The following is a 17171-nucleotide window of genomic DNA, read 5'->3' as shown; positions in this document are numbered from 1 at the left end:
CGAAACATATCTCGGAGACAGAGTTACCAACTGCAGAATATCGTATGTTTCAATAGTCTGCGTTCCGACTAAAAGGTTGTCTCGTTTTTGTTTGTAGTACAGCAAGATCTAATTTATCGAAATCTGTAAAGGTCATACATTAACCTCACCATCTGAACGTTTCTTTTTAACCTCTGTCACCTATCTGGTCATCTTCTTTGTTTTGGACAAAGAACCACACACAAAAAAAGCACAATCAGTTAGTATTCTCATTCGCTTCGATGTTGAAAGTCATTCTAAAAGTTCGATGTTGAAAGTATTCTCATTCTTCGATGCTTACTTACATTGCTGTAAAACATTACACTTGTGTTGGACGAAAGAAGTCTTCGTAAACTAAGTAATTAATTTGCATTACAAATGCATAGCACCCATTAAATAATTTGGTTTTATTATTATTATCAAATAATCTTAATATCGAGCCGTCTTGTTTAATATACAGTAAAAGAAGAGAGCAAAAAGTTTGTATTATTTCTGTCATTCTCTCTGTTGTTCGTACATCGTTCGAGAAAATTAAGATACTGAATACTACCAACACCTACTCTTTGATACTGATACTGGTTCTCCCCCTCTTATCTAACGCTCCTGGCCGTTGATAACTCTGTAGATACCTTCTGCTACGATACTAGCGATATCCAAGGAAAACGGAATCAGCGCCTTGTGAACCTATACTACTAACTAAAGCCTGGGGAAATGAGGCTAACAAAAACCAGTGATTCTTTATAAATAAATCGTTCAGAAATATTTTCTTTTAAACGATTTTAACTGTAGCTTAATTCCAAAACTGTTACTACTTGAGAAATTCTGAAGAAGCAGTGCTATAATCTCCTGATTACTACGCTTAAGGTAAGATACCAAGATGATACAACTTGGTCGCAGCAGTAGTCCTATTTTGTGTAAAAGTGGTAGTTACTCCCGTGACCAGGTTGCATCATCCCGCTTTCTGATGTTTAGTAATCAGAGAGATATCAGGAGTTTGTGGAACTGGTCCATATACAAGTTCCAAATATTCCAGATATTCCATTCAGTAAGTTCAGTCTGTGAATACCCACTTTTATCACAGATTTATATTTGTTCTTTGTCAAAATATGCATTTCTGAGAAAATTAAGCATTAAGCATTTCTGAGAAAATTACATTGTAGGAATTATGCAGAGCAGTAAATCAGTGGTGATATGAATTTTCGTCAGGATATATTAATTAATACCCCTCCTTCAAATCTAATCTCAAAACTAACAATAATTATTTAGCATCGACTACAGGATAGTAGCGTTAAGGTATTTCAACTACATTTAAATTTAAGGCTCAGGGGATAGAAATGAGGGAAATTAGTCAATAGGTTCATAAAAATTTCCCTAGTGACATCGAGAAATCTCCTCAGTCGAAATATTTATCCACGAGGGATCGATCACACCATCTTCCTAATCTTAGCTGATGTTCTGCCGCTGAGTTTTGGCCATTCGGTGTGGGTATGAAGTATTTGTGTATTTCAATTCACGTCAAATTCAAATTAAAAAAAAAAAAACTAGTGAAGGTAAACAAACGAAAGAAAGAAAAAGGCCACACATACTTTTTCTGCTGTAACTTAAGGAGTTCCCATTGAAATATCTGTTCTGATATTGCTTGATATTAGGGAAAGAAGAACATTTCCTCTTTTTGCTTCAAAGAGTATTCACTTCATCATTTTAATGAAGAAAAGGCTAATTCATTCCTTAGTTTTAGAGCTCAAGAGTAACAGTAACCAAAAATAATTGAACTACGGTCAGATCAAAACAAGAGGCTGGAACCGGGGCAGTTGCCCCGTGCGCCAGCAAACTAATATGCTTTTTATTGGTGCATATGTAGATGAAAGGGGTGCAAATCGCAAAATTTTCCCTGGGCGCAAATGTCTAGTTTCCTCACTGATTATGCTACCATATTTTCAGAGTGTGAAATCGGAACATTTTTCTGAAATGTTAAGAATACATGATAATTATTGGCAATTTACTTTAAAGTGAAACTTAAGCTTCAAGAGCAAGGCTTAAAATTTAAAGTGGGCTGGGACGGCAAATCAGTGTCCTGTTAGAGTTCAGTTCCTGTGTCTATGCGACGTTTGTCTCTTAAGAACACTTGTCCTTGTCCATCACTTTTTACTTTATTATTATTATTAATACAGTTTATATACCAAACAACTATTTATATTATTATGTAGTATTAAACCAAATCTGGACTTGTGATATTTATTTACTTCCATCATTTCATCCTGCAAATTAGTGTAATCTGTACAAAAGGGAATGTTTTAGAACTGGTAAAATTTGAGATGACTGCTGCCATGCTATAACTTTGAACTTCGCCTTATCTCAAGTAGATGCAGATATGTCGGAAGATTTTTATTCTTGTAGATTTACTAGTTCAAACGCTGTCGAAGATGAGGTCTGGAGAATATGACTCTCAACGAACAACACTCGAACAAATTTATCAAGAATGTTCGGAGATGCAAAGAAAATGGTCTTAAAATTCCAGAGCCGGGAACAGATAGATAATAGAAGTTCCTCGTGAAAACCAACTAGACATTTGCCATCGAAATATCACAAATTTATTTTGGATGAATCTCTTCCTTCATTGGAGGCAGAAAACGATTTTTTTAAAGATAATATAAAAGAGACATTTTTCTGCCTACTATTGATAAGGCAATCACTGAGATGGAAAACTGCTTTGGATTATGTAGCAAAATCATTAGATCAATTACCGCTCTACATACAAAAAGTGAATACATTCTAAATTACAACATCGTGAATCCTATGGCCACTAGCGTGCGCAGGACATTGGGAATGTGGGTGCCAGATCTAAAGTACCACCATATGGAATGTCGTCCTCCCCCCTTTCCCCTAAGAAAATATAGTGTCATTGCACCCGACGCTGCGTCGGCGACGCACGGCACACATGCAGACGGGACATAATTTACAAGTAATCTCTTCTCAGTTTGTAATAATTCTACATAAAAAAGTTTGTCTAATGGGGGTGCCAAGGCACCCATGGCACCCACGTTGCGCAAGCCTATGCCTATGGCTCAGCATTATGAAAGTGATTTGGAAATATTCAAATGTGAACTCAAAATCCTCCCAAACACAATTAAGTTGTATGAACACGAGAGAAAACCAAAGTTGATTTCTTGATGAATTTCATTTATCTTTTTGTGTCTACAAAAACGCATTCCTAGAAACCTACAAGCTAGATATCATATCTATGACTATACCAGTTTCTAGACGACCCGCTCGGGAGAGTAATGCTCCCGGAAGTACGTTTTTTGCGCGCTACTCTAGCCAGCTGTTTTATGCGCTATCCCAGCCAGTTGTTTTAAGTTGGTCACAAAATTAATATCATGGAGTACAAGGAAAACAAAACGAGCCCTATATCATGGAGTACAAGGGGAACAAAACGAGCCCTGCGGGGCTTCTAACCCGTTCCTACTACTACTACTACTTATCTGCACAAAAGTAAGTAAATCACTTTTTTGAGTATAATTTTCATATTATTTTAATTTAAAAAGTGTTATAAAAATGTAAAAAAAGAACTTTCCTCGGGCCGGGTTTAAACTCACGCCAAAAAAGATTTTCGTTACTAGTATATAACGCTAGCCCACTCGGCCACGAACAATCCTTTGTTTCCTGCTATTTCAATGCAACGTGGCAAGAAATGGATAACGCCAACCAATCAGAACTGTGTTCTTCGTTCCTACTTCCGCGAGCATTACTCTCCTGAGCTAGTCCTGTTTCTAGTGCTACATGTAAAAGGTCATTTTGATGTTTGAAAAGATTAAAGACATATACACAATTCAATGACTGATGATAGGTTGAAAAACTTAGGATTACTTTATATTGAGAAGAAAATTGCTAAATCGTTAGATCTTGAAAAAGTTGTTGATAAGTTTGCTGCTGGCCACAAGAATAGAAAGAGACATGAATCTATAAGTTATTTTCTTTATTTTCTTTACCTGTAAAAGTGTATTTCTCTGCTTCCACTTAAATCAACCAGACACACATACTTTAAATGCCATGATTCATAACTGCTTACATTAGAAATCAATTGTATTAATGAGTCCTAGTTGTTTGAGATAGTAAATTCTTAAATTTTCACTGTAAAAGAGTAAAATCATGAACAAGAAAGATGAAAACATTTACTTTGAACACACGCAAATTCACACATTCTTACATTATATATATATATATATATATATATATATATATATATATATATATATATATATATATATATATATATATATATATATATATATATATATATAGATAGATAGATAGATAGATAGATAGATAGTGGCGGATCCAGGATATGCTCAAGGGAGGGGCTAAACCATAGTTTGCCGTTTTATCCAGTGTAAAGCAGGATTGAAGCCCATTTTATCCAGTGTATACCTGAACTTCAAGGGGGCTATAGCCCCCCTTGGATCCGCCCCTACACACACACACACACACACATATATATCTATATATATCTATATATATATATATATATATATATATATATATATATATATATATATATATATATATATATATATATAATGTGAATACAATTTGTCAAAATTTTCTTGGGCCCATCACTGGTTCCCTCTGAAAAAATTCTAGCTATGCTACTGTTTTGGGGAAGCTGAATGAATTGCAAAAAAAAAAAAAAAAAAAAAAAGTTTCTTGATATTTCTTACAATTTTCGCTCTACGGAATTCAGATTTGAAACGAGAAGTATTAGTAAATTTCAACCAATTGCGATTTCGGTAGAGTGTTTTTAGATGTGATGACATATACTTTTAAAACACTGGGAATTATGCAGAGTCGTTTTGAAGTTTATTAGCGTCATACTAAATGATTGTCTACTGCAGGAAACATGTTAGTCGAACTCTTTAGTATGGCTTTAATCACGCATCAGAACGACTCTGCATAAGGCTCACTGTGTCGGTTGGAGAAAACGGTTTGTCGCTATCTATTATTGCTCTGTTGTATGGTGAGAATGTTGAGACCAGAAATGATCGATTTGAACCACTTCCGGTTTGCGTAGAGCGTTTCCGGGGAGCATAAAAACTATTCTTTGGGGAATAGCTTGAAAAAAAAAAGTGCATTTTAATATCTCATACCGTTCTTGTAGTATGGAAAAAATACTACTTCTGCTGTTTTTTCTACTTTGAATTTTTGATTAGATTCACACAGAATCTAAGATGTAAGAAGTGCAGTGGCGTAGCACACTTTTGCGGGCCCCCCCGCAAAGTATAGAGAAGGGGCCCCACTTGTAAAGCCGACACAAGTAAGGTGGAAGTTCTACTTCTTTAAAACTTTATTCATTGCAAGACTTCGGGGCCCCTATACATCGGGGCCCCCCCGCATTGCGGGGGTTGCGGGGGCAGCTGCTACGCCACTGAAGAAGTGTAAATTATTGTTCAACATAATAAGCTTGTCATCAGCATTCGTGTCAGTATTGTTCTCTGTACATGCTATATAATCGGCAGCGTTTGCTTGACACATTTCCCACCTTACGTCACTTGCCTAACCTTGCTCTGTTGAAAGATTTAGAACAATCCTTGATTCGAATCGCGGATTAATGTTCATAATCGACCTTGAAATTGTGAATAGACTATCTACAAATGCAAGTACAAAGTTGTAATTGAGAAAGGATTCGATAAAAGGAAAGAGAAAACTTAACGTGGGTTAAACTTGCTTGGCGACCTAAGGCAATATAAATCATGGCACTACAATGCAAACCGGCTTGGCTACACTGAATTGAGGTCATGTCAGGGAAGTGGGAGTATGTTAACGAATTAGAGGAAATAAGTCAAAATTGTCTATTTATTTAATGATTTGTAGATTTACATCTGTAAGGTTTTGTAGGAAATATCTAACATGGAAGAAGTGACAGACGTAGTGAATCCTCACGAGGAAGTTAAGAAGTTGCAGGACATGGTAAGAAAACTTGAACTGCAAAATGAAATGCTGCGAACACAACAAAACATTAGAAATGGAGTGATCGAAACTCGAATTATTAGCGGCACTGGATCAACCGAAATAACAGGGAAAAAAGCCAGTGCTGAAAGTGAACGAATCGAAGATGAAATTCTTGAGTTGAAACACGAGGATCTCTCTGATGAAGAGACGTGGTAAGTGTCAACGCATTTCAAAGGTTACGCAATGACGTATTTTGATTTTTTTGTGACCTGTAATTTACATTAAATCTGTAAACTATGTAATTCAAAGTTCTAACGTAATTCTATAGTGAGAATAAAGTATTTGTGCTTAGCATAGCTTTCCACATTGAGGTTTGTTTCCGAATTATGTTTAGTGCTGGCGTTCCATAGAAAACCGTCAACAAAAAAAGGGCGGGTAAAAGTAGATTTACTTCGAGGTAGAGTACACAAACAATATTGTATATGTATGTAGTACGGGTAGAATAAAATAAAAGGCCTAATTGTACTTTGAAGTATAGACTTGTAGAAAGCATCGTACCAGATGTTCAAGTACCAATGATCCCTGTTCATTTTACGGGTTCACTCGAGCAGACGGTTCTACCAAATAGAAAATTTATAGATAAAATACGATGTGAAACATTTTTTATGAAGGAATGAGTACGGTGTGTGAATATGAGTAATTACTGTCAGCATATTGAAATGAATTTTAAATGATAGTGCACGTATTGTATTTGTAAGAGTAGTGCAAGTGTTGTATATGTAAGTGTGCTCTTTCACTATCCTCGTTTGTGCGTGTATCTCCCGTCGCTGACGTGCCCGCTCCATACGGACGCACCATTCGCTACCGTTTGGGCCTCCCTGCTACGCTCTTGCCGTGGCTTGGTTAGATTAGCATTCGTGCTTTTTAATGGTCACCTTGCACAAGTTGGTTCGTGTTTTATGCACTGCAGTGTTTATGGCGTACGTCCACACTTCATACTGAGACCTCCTAAAGTCAATCAGCATGAAGTAATGGAACTCCTCATTTAGTACATACTTTGCTTAAAAATAAATAAAAAATAAAATTAAAAAAAAACGAACATGTGAGAATGTCAAAATTTGGTAGAACCGTCTGCCCAAGTAATGGCAATTTGACTTTTAAACTAAACATTTTGTAAGTTATTTTTGTATGTTTAACGATGTAGTTTTATGATGTGTTCAGTTGAACATTTGAGGGTCAAGATTTTCAAAATTTATCGTTAAAATCTGTTACTTCACAAAGAAAGGCAAATGCGTAATGAACTTCTATGCAGGTGACACCACTAAACTAAAGTAAAAATAACATAGGCCTGCTGTAATTCTGGCTTAACTTTAGAGGTACTCCTCCAGTTTGAAACCTTTAAAAAAAAAAAAAAAAAGTTTAGGTTATGTTCTGAAACACAACTCCCATGCTCTTGAAGCATCATAAGTTTTACGTCTTGCAAATAGTACTACCAGCTTCTACATATAATTTCTCGTAATAAACCTAACTTTACTTCCAGGCTTAGATATCTAAAGATTACATAAGAACTCCAAATCACCATTTCTTATCTCTTTTCTCCTGTAAATTTTCCAAATTTTTAGTAAAAACGGCGGGGCATCACTAAAGTTAACCCGTAATTCTTTAAAAGGAAGGCAGTGCTATTATGTGAATATCTCCAGGGTATTTCAAGTGACAGCAATGACAAATAGTGCGTGGCCCGTCTCTGCGCCTTCGGTGCAGGGTTTGCCCAAGTGGGCCCAGCCCGAAAAAACCCGGTGGTTTTTTTCGGGTTGGACCCACCTGAAATAAACCACTTTAAAACCCACCTGGGTTTTTGACCTATTTGTTAGTATATTATTGGTACAACTAAGGTGATCACATTGTAAGTGATTTTTATCAGATTTTAGACTTTCCTTGGGCGAATTAGAGGCTTTCACGTTAAGGTATACAATAACATTCAACATAAGACCTTTATAAAGTTCTGGATGCATTAAATGAATTAAAAAAAAAAAAAAAACTTACCTTAGCTTGAGATAGTTATAGAAAAAATTAATGTATGAATTAGCTTATAGCCTATTTGAAGTAAAATAAGCAATTTAGTTCTTTAGAAAATATTTTCCGTGAATAGTGTGCTCGTCGACTTCGTGACACCGAGGAACATTATCACTCATACGTTTGACGGGTTTAAGATCATAGGTGCCGGTACTAATAGTGCATATGTAAATACATTAGTAAAACTATTAGTATTATTTCTTACCTTTGATCAGGGTTGGCTGGTTTAAACCAGCTGGTTTTTTCAAAAAAAACAAAAAAACAAAAATCTTCGCAAAAGTGTAAGTGTTTGAAAAATCTTGATGAACACACATTTGTGGGTTATCACGTTTCACTCCCGTATATTATTCGTATTATATTCAGACCTAAATTCCCCATTCATTACTCAAAAAGATTATACTACAAAAGCAACTTTTTTTTTTTTTAAGTGTATAAATGTTTATTTTGTGATTTTTTGTAGTTGTTATTATTGTTATGTAATTGCAATCGAAGAAAAATTCTAAATATTGTTTCGTTTCAATGTTTACTATTGATAAAATACATCGGGTAATAGTTAAGAACAGCTACTTCTCATCTCCCGTGCACGAGGATACATCTTACTGTTGCACTACCTAAATACCCTAAGTACAAGGGCAAGAACTCAGTCTATTACCTACTTTTTAACATCCTAGATAGTCAATGAATAATTCCTGAAAGTATGGCGTTTCTTATCCTTCCCTAAATGGGAAGTACGGCTCCTTAACTATAACCTACATCGAAAATGCCGTACTTTGTGTGTGTGTGTGTGTGCGGGGGGGGGGGTCATACAGACCCCACGAAAGGCATTTAGTGAAATAAGTATCTTTGGTATCTATTTATGTATAAATGAGTCTGAGCCAAAGTGGACTCAAATAATTCGTATCTTTATTCACTTTTCTTATTGATATGCAGATTAAGTCGGTGTATTTCTTTAATTTGGACCAATAAAAGTCGTTGTTAACTAACTTGAACTAAATTAGTTCTTCTGTACTCCGTAGTACTTTGAAATTGTTCATATGTAATTCTGTGTAATGGTTTCACTTGTGCAACTGTTAATCTTTTCGTCCGTCTGAAATGACTCTCGATAGTTATATTAAGAAGCATGTAAAGATCAGTACAATGTATTTTTATCAGGATTCCTTCGTGGTGATTCGGCAGACGTATCGCATTTGTGGCCAATTAGTCCTGGTTCCGAGTTCAAATGGAGGACAATTTCTCTCGGATGTAACTCGAAAAGCGGTTTTTATTCCGCTTTAAGCTTATGTGACCCCTTCCAGCATAACCCTGTTGTTGCATAATAACATCAAGGCGAAACAAACTTATTTCTGTCCATATATGATATGAATATATAGAGCAAATTATTTAAACCATAAAAACCTGGTTTAAACCAAAAAAAAAACGTTTTTTTTGGTTTTTTTAATAAAAACCATGGTTTTTGCCAACCCTGCCTTTGATGTAAAACACAAGTATTCTTCAGTAAAATTTGGTTTTCCAACAATAACAGTTTAGTTCGGTCATTTGTTGCTACTCTTCAAATACGCATTCTGTAAAATCAACACCAGCAATAGTGTAAAAATTCTTGTCAAATTTAAGAAGCTTAATGCTCGGGGTTTTGAAGACTATGTAATGCTTACTATTTCAAGTGATGAGTTCAAATTTCCGTACTAGGGGCAGTTTTGATGTACACGCCGTGAAAGAAGTGCTCGGGAAATTCCTGAATTAAATGCAGAAGGATCGGAAATTAATACTTCAACAATAAAATTATTTATTTTACGCTTATGCCTGCCATACGTCCCGTAAATAAACGGGACAGTCTCGTTTTTGGGCCCGAGTGTCCCACGTCCCCGTACATTTAGTTGGGACAGGGAAATGTTTCGTATTTTAACTCCCTTCCATTTCTGCTATCAATATCAGCTTATTCGAAAAGCAGGGCTCATAGCGTGTCACTTTTTTTTTTTTAACTAAAAGTTACTTTTTTTTAGATTTGTCACTAAAAGTTACTTTTTTTTTAGATTTGTCACCAAAAGTTACTTTTTTTTTTAGATTTGTCACTAAAAGTTACTTTTTTTTTAGATTTGTCACTAAAAGTTACTTTTTTTTTAGATTTGTCACTAAAAGTTACTTTTTTGGGAGGTAAAGTGACTTTTTCATGTGATTTATGTCTTGCATTGGCAGTTTTCTAAGAAAAATATTATAAAAACAAATGGAAAAAGCCAGAAACTTGTTACTCGTTACTCCTCTGAAAACTTCAGTACTTGCTGCCAGCTTTATTCTCACTTCAGTTTATTCTTTCTAAAGCACAGTGGATGGTTGGTAGATGTTTAATCTCTCAAGGTGGGGTTGAGAACCCTTCTGTGTCTATTCTTTCTTCTATTATAATAGTCTTTAGTTTTTTCTCGTAATAGTTAACGCTCCGCTCAACGTTGTGTGTATGTGTATTTGTGTGGTTCATCATGTTCGTCTTGTGTTATCAGGGTGCCTATCGGTCACGAATGTCACGAAAAAGTCACGAAATTTAGCTTTTGGGTTACGATTTTTTTTTTATCTGTACAAATGTAAGTACAGATTGGAAAATTTTGTTCTATGAAACGTCAAAATTTGTCTATGGTCGGCTTTAGACGCTACCAAATCGCATGCAAACCACACTTCTATCGCATGGATGAAAATTCGGCCTAATTCGCACCCACATTCACTCTTGAGAGTGTTGCGAAATTTTATGATTTGGTAAAGAAAAAGTCACGAAATTTCATTATGCTTCTTGTATGTTCTTAAGAGTAGGTATGAATTTGAATATTTCACGGCTTTCAGAACTCTGCTAAGTTAAAGATAATGTCTGGGATGAAGAAATTCGAAAGTAGCCCAGAACTGGTTCCACTTACTCAGAAGCTTCTTACATCTGCGAAGTTTGCTTACCGTAACTAGAAAGCATACTTAGAAATCCTAAGGAAGTAAGTAAAGAAGACAAGATGAAACAAAACAACAAAAAGAGAGAGGTGATTGAGAAATTGACAGATAAAAAAAGGGGCATGATGAGATTTTGGTCACTTTTTCGTGTGCTTTTGGACACTTTTCAACTATTTACAAGAGACCAGACCACTATGAGCCCTGCAAAAGTGAAAAACAAAAAAATCTGACATTGGCTGGGAATCCTATAGTTGGTGAATGAACAGTACGCTGTTGCATGTAACAGTTTCGAGGAAGTTATTACATCACCCTGTTCGACTTGATAGCGAGCGAAATTTACAAAGCTACTTTTCTACATTTACAAACATAGGGAAGATGACTAACCTTTTCTTCAGCAACACATTAGATAAGTTAGCAAGAATTATAATCTTTTTCATAGGCTAGGGGCACAGAATTGTGCTTTGGTCCAGGTCTGAGAAAAATGTAAATCTGGTGCTGACAATTACACGAGGGAGAAAAATCGGCTTTTCATCAGATTAAACTGACGAACGTAATTTTGGCAAATACAGCCTGTATATAAATATTGCTAAACGCGCGAAGAATATTGAAGGTAGATTGTACCACTGATTTAAATAATTTGCATATTGTTTTCCTGTAAAGCATTTTTATAGCACATCTTAAGTTTTTAGGCATCTTCAGTCTGTACAATTAATTGCAGGGTACGAACAGAGAAAAGCAGCTGCTGCTTAGTGAATTTTCATCTATTATATTCTTGAAAAAAAAAAATTAAATTAAATAAAATGAAATCGTTTAGTTTTAGTCTCACGGTTATGCCTGCTATGCTCAAGGTGACGGTGATGATGAGAAATAAATGAAATAACGGAACGAAGAAAGTGGGAGGAAACGTGAGAATCCCGAGAAAACCCACGCACAAGGTGTTTGTCCACCACAAATCTCACTTGGCGCGATCTGGGATCGAACTAGGAACCCCATGCACTAGAGGTGAACGCTCTACCACTGAGCCACCGCGGCCTATTATACTTTTGTTCATAACCAGACTACAGTTCATTGCATTGTGTTGGAAACTTGAGGAAAGGGGAGGGGGATCTGAGGTGTCCCGTATTCTCATGAAGAAAATATGGCAGGTTTATTTACACTGGAAGATGTTAATTTCATATAAGACATTTTAAAACGTAACGTTTATTTATTTCATACAATATGAATTGTATCTTTGTTTTAAATTAATAGACCCCTTTTGGTATTCATATTTGGCGAACGTCAGTCAGGCTTCTGGATGACTTAATCTACATTTGTTCGTTGTCTGCCGAGCTCCTTCATGGATATGCGGTTAGTGTACGCGTCTTCGGCGTGAGACCCGGGTTTGCTTTCCGGAGGAAGCTCATGTGGTTCGGATTCCACGTTAATTAGTAGGTCCCGTCTCATATAGCCTCGCTACTGAAAGGGACGTTAAACACAAAATCAACTCAACTCGTTTGTTTGCCTCTACCACACACACTACAGGGTACAACTTTCGGCTTTTTAAGTTCACCATTCACTAGTTACTGTCCGTCCGCCTTTGCCTGAAATACCTTTGGACATTTCATTTCTTCTTATAAAATTTTCAGAGTACAAGCACGAGACACTCTAAATTACCTGTATAGATTTTGGCGGCATACCAACGTAAATATCAAAATGGCGGCCATTTTTTCAAAACAGTGAGTATCCACGCTACGAAGCGCAATTTTCAGTCTTTTAAGTTGAAATTTTGACGGTGGAAGCACGAGATATGCTAAATTTGCTGTATAGATTTTCTCGGCGATCGAATGTAAAATTTCAAAATGGCGGCCATTTTTTTCAAAATAGCAGTGAGTAGAAAATTGTTGCAAGTTGTGACAATGACAATCCTGAAATATAAATTACATTTTAACACTTTTACCCCATAAACATTGAAATATTTCGAAAATACCCGAAAAAACCCATATGGGCCCAGGTGGGTTGGGCTTTTTCAAAAAAGCCCGGGTTTTTTCAAACCCTGCTTCGGTGGCACCGGTACTCATTCAGTGGTACCTCTTCGGGGTCCCATTTCCCAGTGGGTCAAAAGGCAAGTTTGGTCATAAAAGTATACTTAGTAAAAATGGAAGGTTGTGCGTGGAACGTGAATGTTACCGTATGGCATGTGGTATCCTATTTTATGAGGGCGTACTTGTATTCGTGAAATATGAACCACTTCTAGCAGAAAATGCACTCTTATTGTCTTAGAAAATGTTCCTTAAAAGAGATGTTGCATTAATGGGTGCAGATTGACTTTAGGATTGTGAGTATAAATACACAGTGTTCACATATGGCTTAATCGAGTTAGGGTAGGAGCGCAGCAAGGGGTCCGTACGTATGCGGGGGTGCGTCCTTAGGGAGCAGGCGCGTCAGTGATGGTGAATATACCGATAAATGAGGACAATGGAAGAACACTTTATATGACAGAAACACACGTCTTGCGTCTGATACAGTTTTACGGACACTTCTATGATAACTTTGTACACTGCCGTGACATAGCACTGCACTTCATGACTTGCTTATAATATTTTGCGTTTCATATTTCTACCGTGTTATACATGTGAGATATTCCTTAAAATCGTAAGGTTTTATATTTTCCAGTTTTAAACTTTCAGCTTCCGCATTCTCTAGTGTTTGAATCGCAGAGTTCCGACCTTTCCTTACATTTTTTTTTCTTTCTTTCTTCGGGGAGTATCTTCATTGCCAGTGTGTTAAGTCAGACCGCTCACTTTAACCAGTTGGACACCTTTCGGAAATGTCGATCATTATGGATCATGATTTAAGCTGGTATGGCTTCCATGTTGAACGATACATTCTTAAGTGCTTGCAAGTGCAGACTTTGTATTATATATTCTCGTTTTTTACGCATGTTACAGGTAAAAGCTGCATACTTCCCGATTTGCTATATGATCCTCTTCTTAAATTAGAATTCAGATTTTTCCGTATATTTTACAAAACTGTGATCCCATGAAATGTGAGACCACCTTATAGCATTTGGAATGGATTTATGGAAAGGAACAGTATAGCTCTTACTGTATGGTGATGATATCGTACTTTCCGCATTGTTTACCTATACTTTCAAAGTAGAAGTAGAAAGGAAGTTACTGTTAGGATGAGTTTTTGTAAAGTAAAACGAAATAATTTCTGTAAAGAAACAAGCATGACTGTTGGGAAACGTGCTGCCGGAATGTAGAAAATTTAATGGAAGATGATGTTATCTCAAATAGAAACTATAGCTAACAGATGTAATTATACATACAACATATGTGTAAGATAAGTAGTAATTCTAAAGAGATAAAAGAAGATAAGGGAACGTCGAGTACCATGGAATCCTTTGTAAAGGAAGTATTGAGTAGAATATCAAGAATGAGAATATTTTACTTCCTTTCGAAAATGTTATTAGTCTTGAAATTATGAAACTAGTTCCGAGTGACCGTGTGAGGTTTAATAATTGTAAGGAATATATGCCACTTGTAAGAAGTAGTAACGGAAAGATGATTTATCGCAGTACTGTGGGAGAGGGACAAGGTTCTTCCACTCTGATTTCATCATTTATTTCATAATCGCCGCGCCTTGTGGTTTGTATGGCTCATGACTGACCAGTCAGTTAAATGGTTAGCGCTCTTGCACGGTAACCGGCAACCCGAGTTCTATTCCCTATCCAGCCGCTCATTTTTCACTCTAACTTTCATAGTTTACGTCTCGGTCGCCATACCGACTGTAAATACAAGTTTCCCTCTTCGTTAGTTTTCTACCCGGAGATATTCATAATTTTTATGTGCAGGATTGACAGAAACCATGTTTTTTATTTTTTTTAAAAAAGTTTTTTTTTTTTTTTTGTTTTAAATAATTTGCTCTATGTATTTATATTACATATGGACATAAATAAGTTTGTTTCGCCTTGGTGTTGTTATGCAACAACAGGATTATGTTGGAAGAGGTCACATAAGCTTAAGCGGAATTCAAACCGCTTCTCGGCTTACATCCAAGAGGAATTGTCCATTTGGATACTAAACCGGGACTAATTGGTCACAAATGCGACGAGTCTGCCGACTCACTCACGAAGGACTCCTGATAAAAATACGTTGTACTGATCTTTACATAGGCCTAGTTGTTAATAAATTGTCAAGAGTCATTTCAGAAGGACAAAAAGATAAACAGTTACACAAGTAAAAACATTATACAGTTACATATAAATCGGGAAACTCATGCCTTAGCCATTGGGAAAATCCTGTTATTACTTTAAATGAATTTGCATGTAAAATTTTAAGGTCAACTTATCGTAATCAGTACGCTAAGACTCAGGTATTAAATTACAAATTTGGTAGGTAGATATCATTCAATAAAATTAAAGCAAAGTCCAATCCAAGCTAATGTTGGAAGCTACGTAGGCAGTTGATGAGTTGTGCCAATTTCTATCAGTATATTGAAGCAACCTTGGCTCCTTTATAAAACAATAGGCTTTCAAGCAAGCAGAAATATATAATTTGGTTTCGTTTCGTATGTTTAGGCTTAATATCCTTATGAAATATCAAGGTTATCAAGGAGAAGACTTTCTCTTAAAGGAACACCCGAACTTACTTGGTTTACGCTTGAAAGAAGGGCTGTGGTTCGACCGAGAACTGAACATGGGACCCCTTGATTAAAAGGTGAAAAGTAGATAAAACTAATGTAAAGGTTTGATATGTGGATACGTCAACATGAAGTTCACACGATTTAAAGCATTTTTCATTAAAAAAAAAAAAAAAAAAAAAAAGACAAACAGCTGGTTTAAACCATCCAACCCTGATGGATTGAAAACAAACTGTAATGAATTCATTATGAACTTCATACTTTATAATTTACGTACTTTGAACCTTAACTTAAGTGGCCTCCCTTTAGACGATTTTTTGATCCATAAAGAAAAGTGGTAGAGCTCTTCCGTGGCTAAGCGGTTAGCGTACGCGCCTTTGGCGTGGGAGACTCGGGTTCGATTCCCGGCGGGAGCTCATGCGGTTCGGACTCCACGTTAATCAGTAGGTCCACGTCTCATATAGCCTCGCTGCTGAAAGGGACGCTAAACTAAAATCAACTTGTTACCTTATACATCGTATAATGTAACATGGCCCGGAAGTTTTGGGCAACCAGTGTATATATGAATTCTATATTTATTAAAATTTTATTTTAATATATATAATTAAATCAATGACTCGATTTGAAGTAGGTCGCGAAATTTGCGTTAAGTTCCTTGAACTACTGATTTTAGTATATTTAGAGGGAAATATATGGTAATATATTTACATTGAATAATTATTTGTATATTTAGCTAAAATATAATATTATTTTAGGAAATAAGGTAATTTCTGGTCGTTTTTAATCCTTTCCAATCAATTTTCATTCATATTTTGGCTTAGGGGATCTTCAAAAGAATTCACAATTTTTTATTTCAAAAATCTTATTGAAAATTTTCATTTGTAAAGTCAGCCATAGTAGCTTCTTGAAGCATCCCTTTGTTTAATCTAAATTATCTGTGATTGGATCTTCCGCAATCACAGTTGTGGTTGAGATTTTTCGGCTCCTTTGATCTTGAGAGAAATGCCTATCATCGTATAGTTACGTCACAATGAACCTCCAATTAGGGATCTTCTTCCCATTGTCTTTGTCTTTTCCAGAAGCGGTGTTTAGTGATGGACGTACGATAATCTCAGTCCATAAAAAAAACGTGAAAAGAGAAGTATTTAAAGGTTACGACACTAAATAATTGATACCTTTGATGTCTTTGGGCAGTCTGTGTATACAGAGAGTGTTTTGCTGTGCTCAATGGACGATGAAGCTACAGTTGTGAGAGCAAAATTCATACGTCAGGGTGTGAGTGGCTGACGTAAGCCATTGTGTTGGTACAGTTCAATTGCCCGGTTTTCGAAGGAGAACTTCAATATTTTTTGGAAAACACCATGTAATCGCTCGGTAAGAGGCGGTGGTGTAGAATATTGCTTCAAGAATAACAACAACCATCAGACGTAGGAGGGAAGTATTTATTAGTTTTTCCATGGAACATATCAAGTAAGTTATAGACGATAGCATCAAAATTATTGTTGTTTTCGGCCACACTAATCTGCTAAATTTCGAACCTCTTTCGGATTGAAAAATGTGTTATGTTATTGGTGTTGTGATGCCTTATA

At 36.0% G+C, this 17171-nt stretch overlaps 1 protein-coding gene across 1 annotated transcript in view; it reads left to right on the top strand.

Annotated features, from left to right (window-relative positions):
- The first annotated feature begins 5614 nt into the window (after positions 1-5614).
- Positions 5615-17171, top strand: part of LOC145670470 (uncharacterized) — a 57592-nt gene continuing 46035 nt past the window's right edge. The window contains exon 1 of the mRNA XM_081739183.1: positions 5615-6176. Coding sequence (XP_081595309.1) covers positions 5923-6176 — 254 coding nt within the window. The 5' untranslated portion in view covers positions 5615-5922. The remainder of the gene's footprint in view (positions 6177-17171) is intronic.

Source organism: Thermobia domestica, chromosome 14, assembly GCF_964235325.1.
Source record: "Thermobia domestica chromosome 14, izTheDome1.hap1.1, whole genome shotgun sequence".
NCBI lineage: Eukaryota > Metazoa > Arthropoda > Insecta > Zygentoma > Lepismatidae > Thermobia > Thermobia domestica.
The sequence above is the reverse complement of the archived record's forward strand: the minus strand, read 5'-3'. Positions and strand labels throughout refer to the sequence as shown.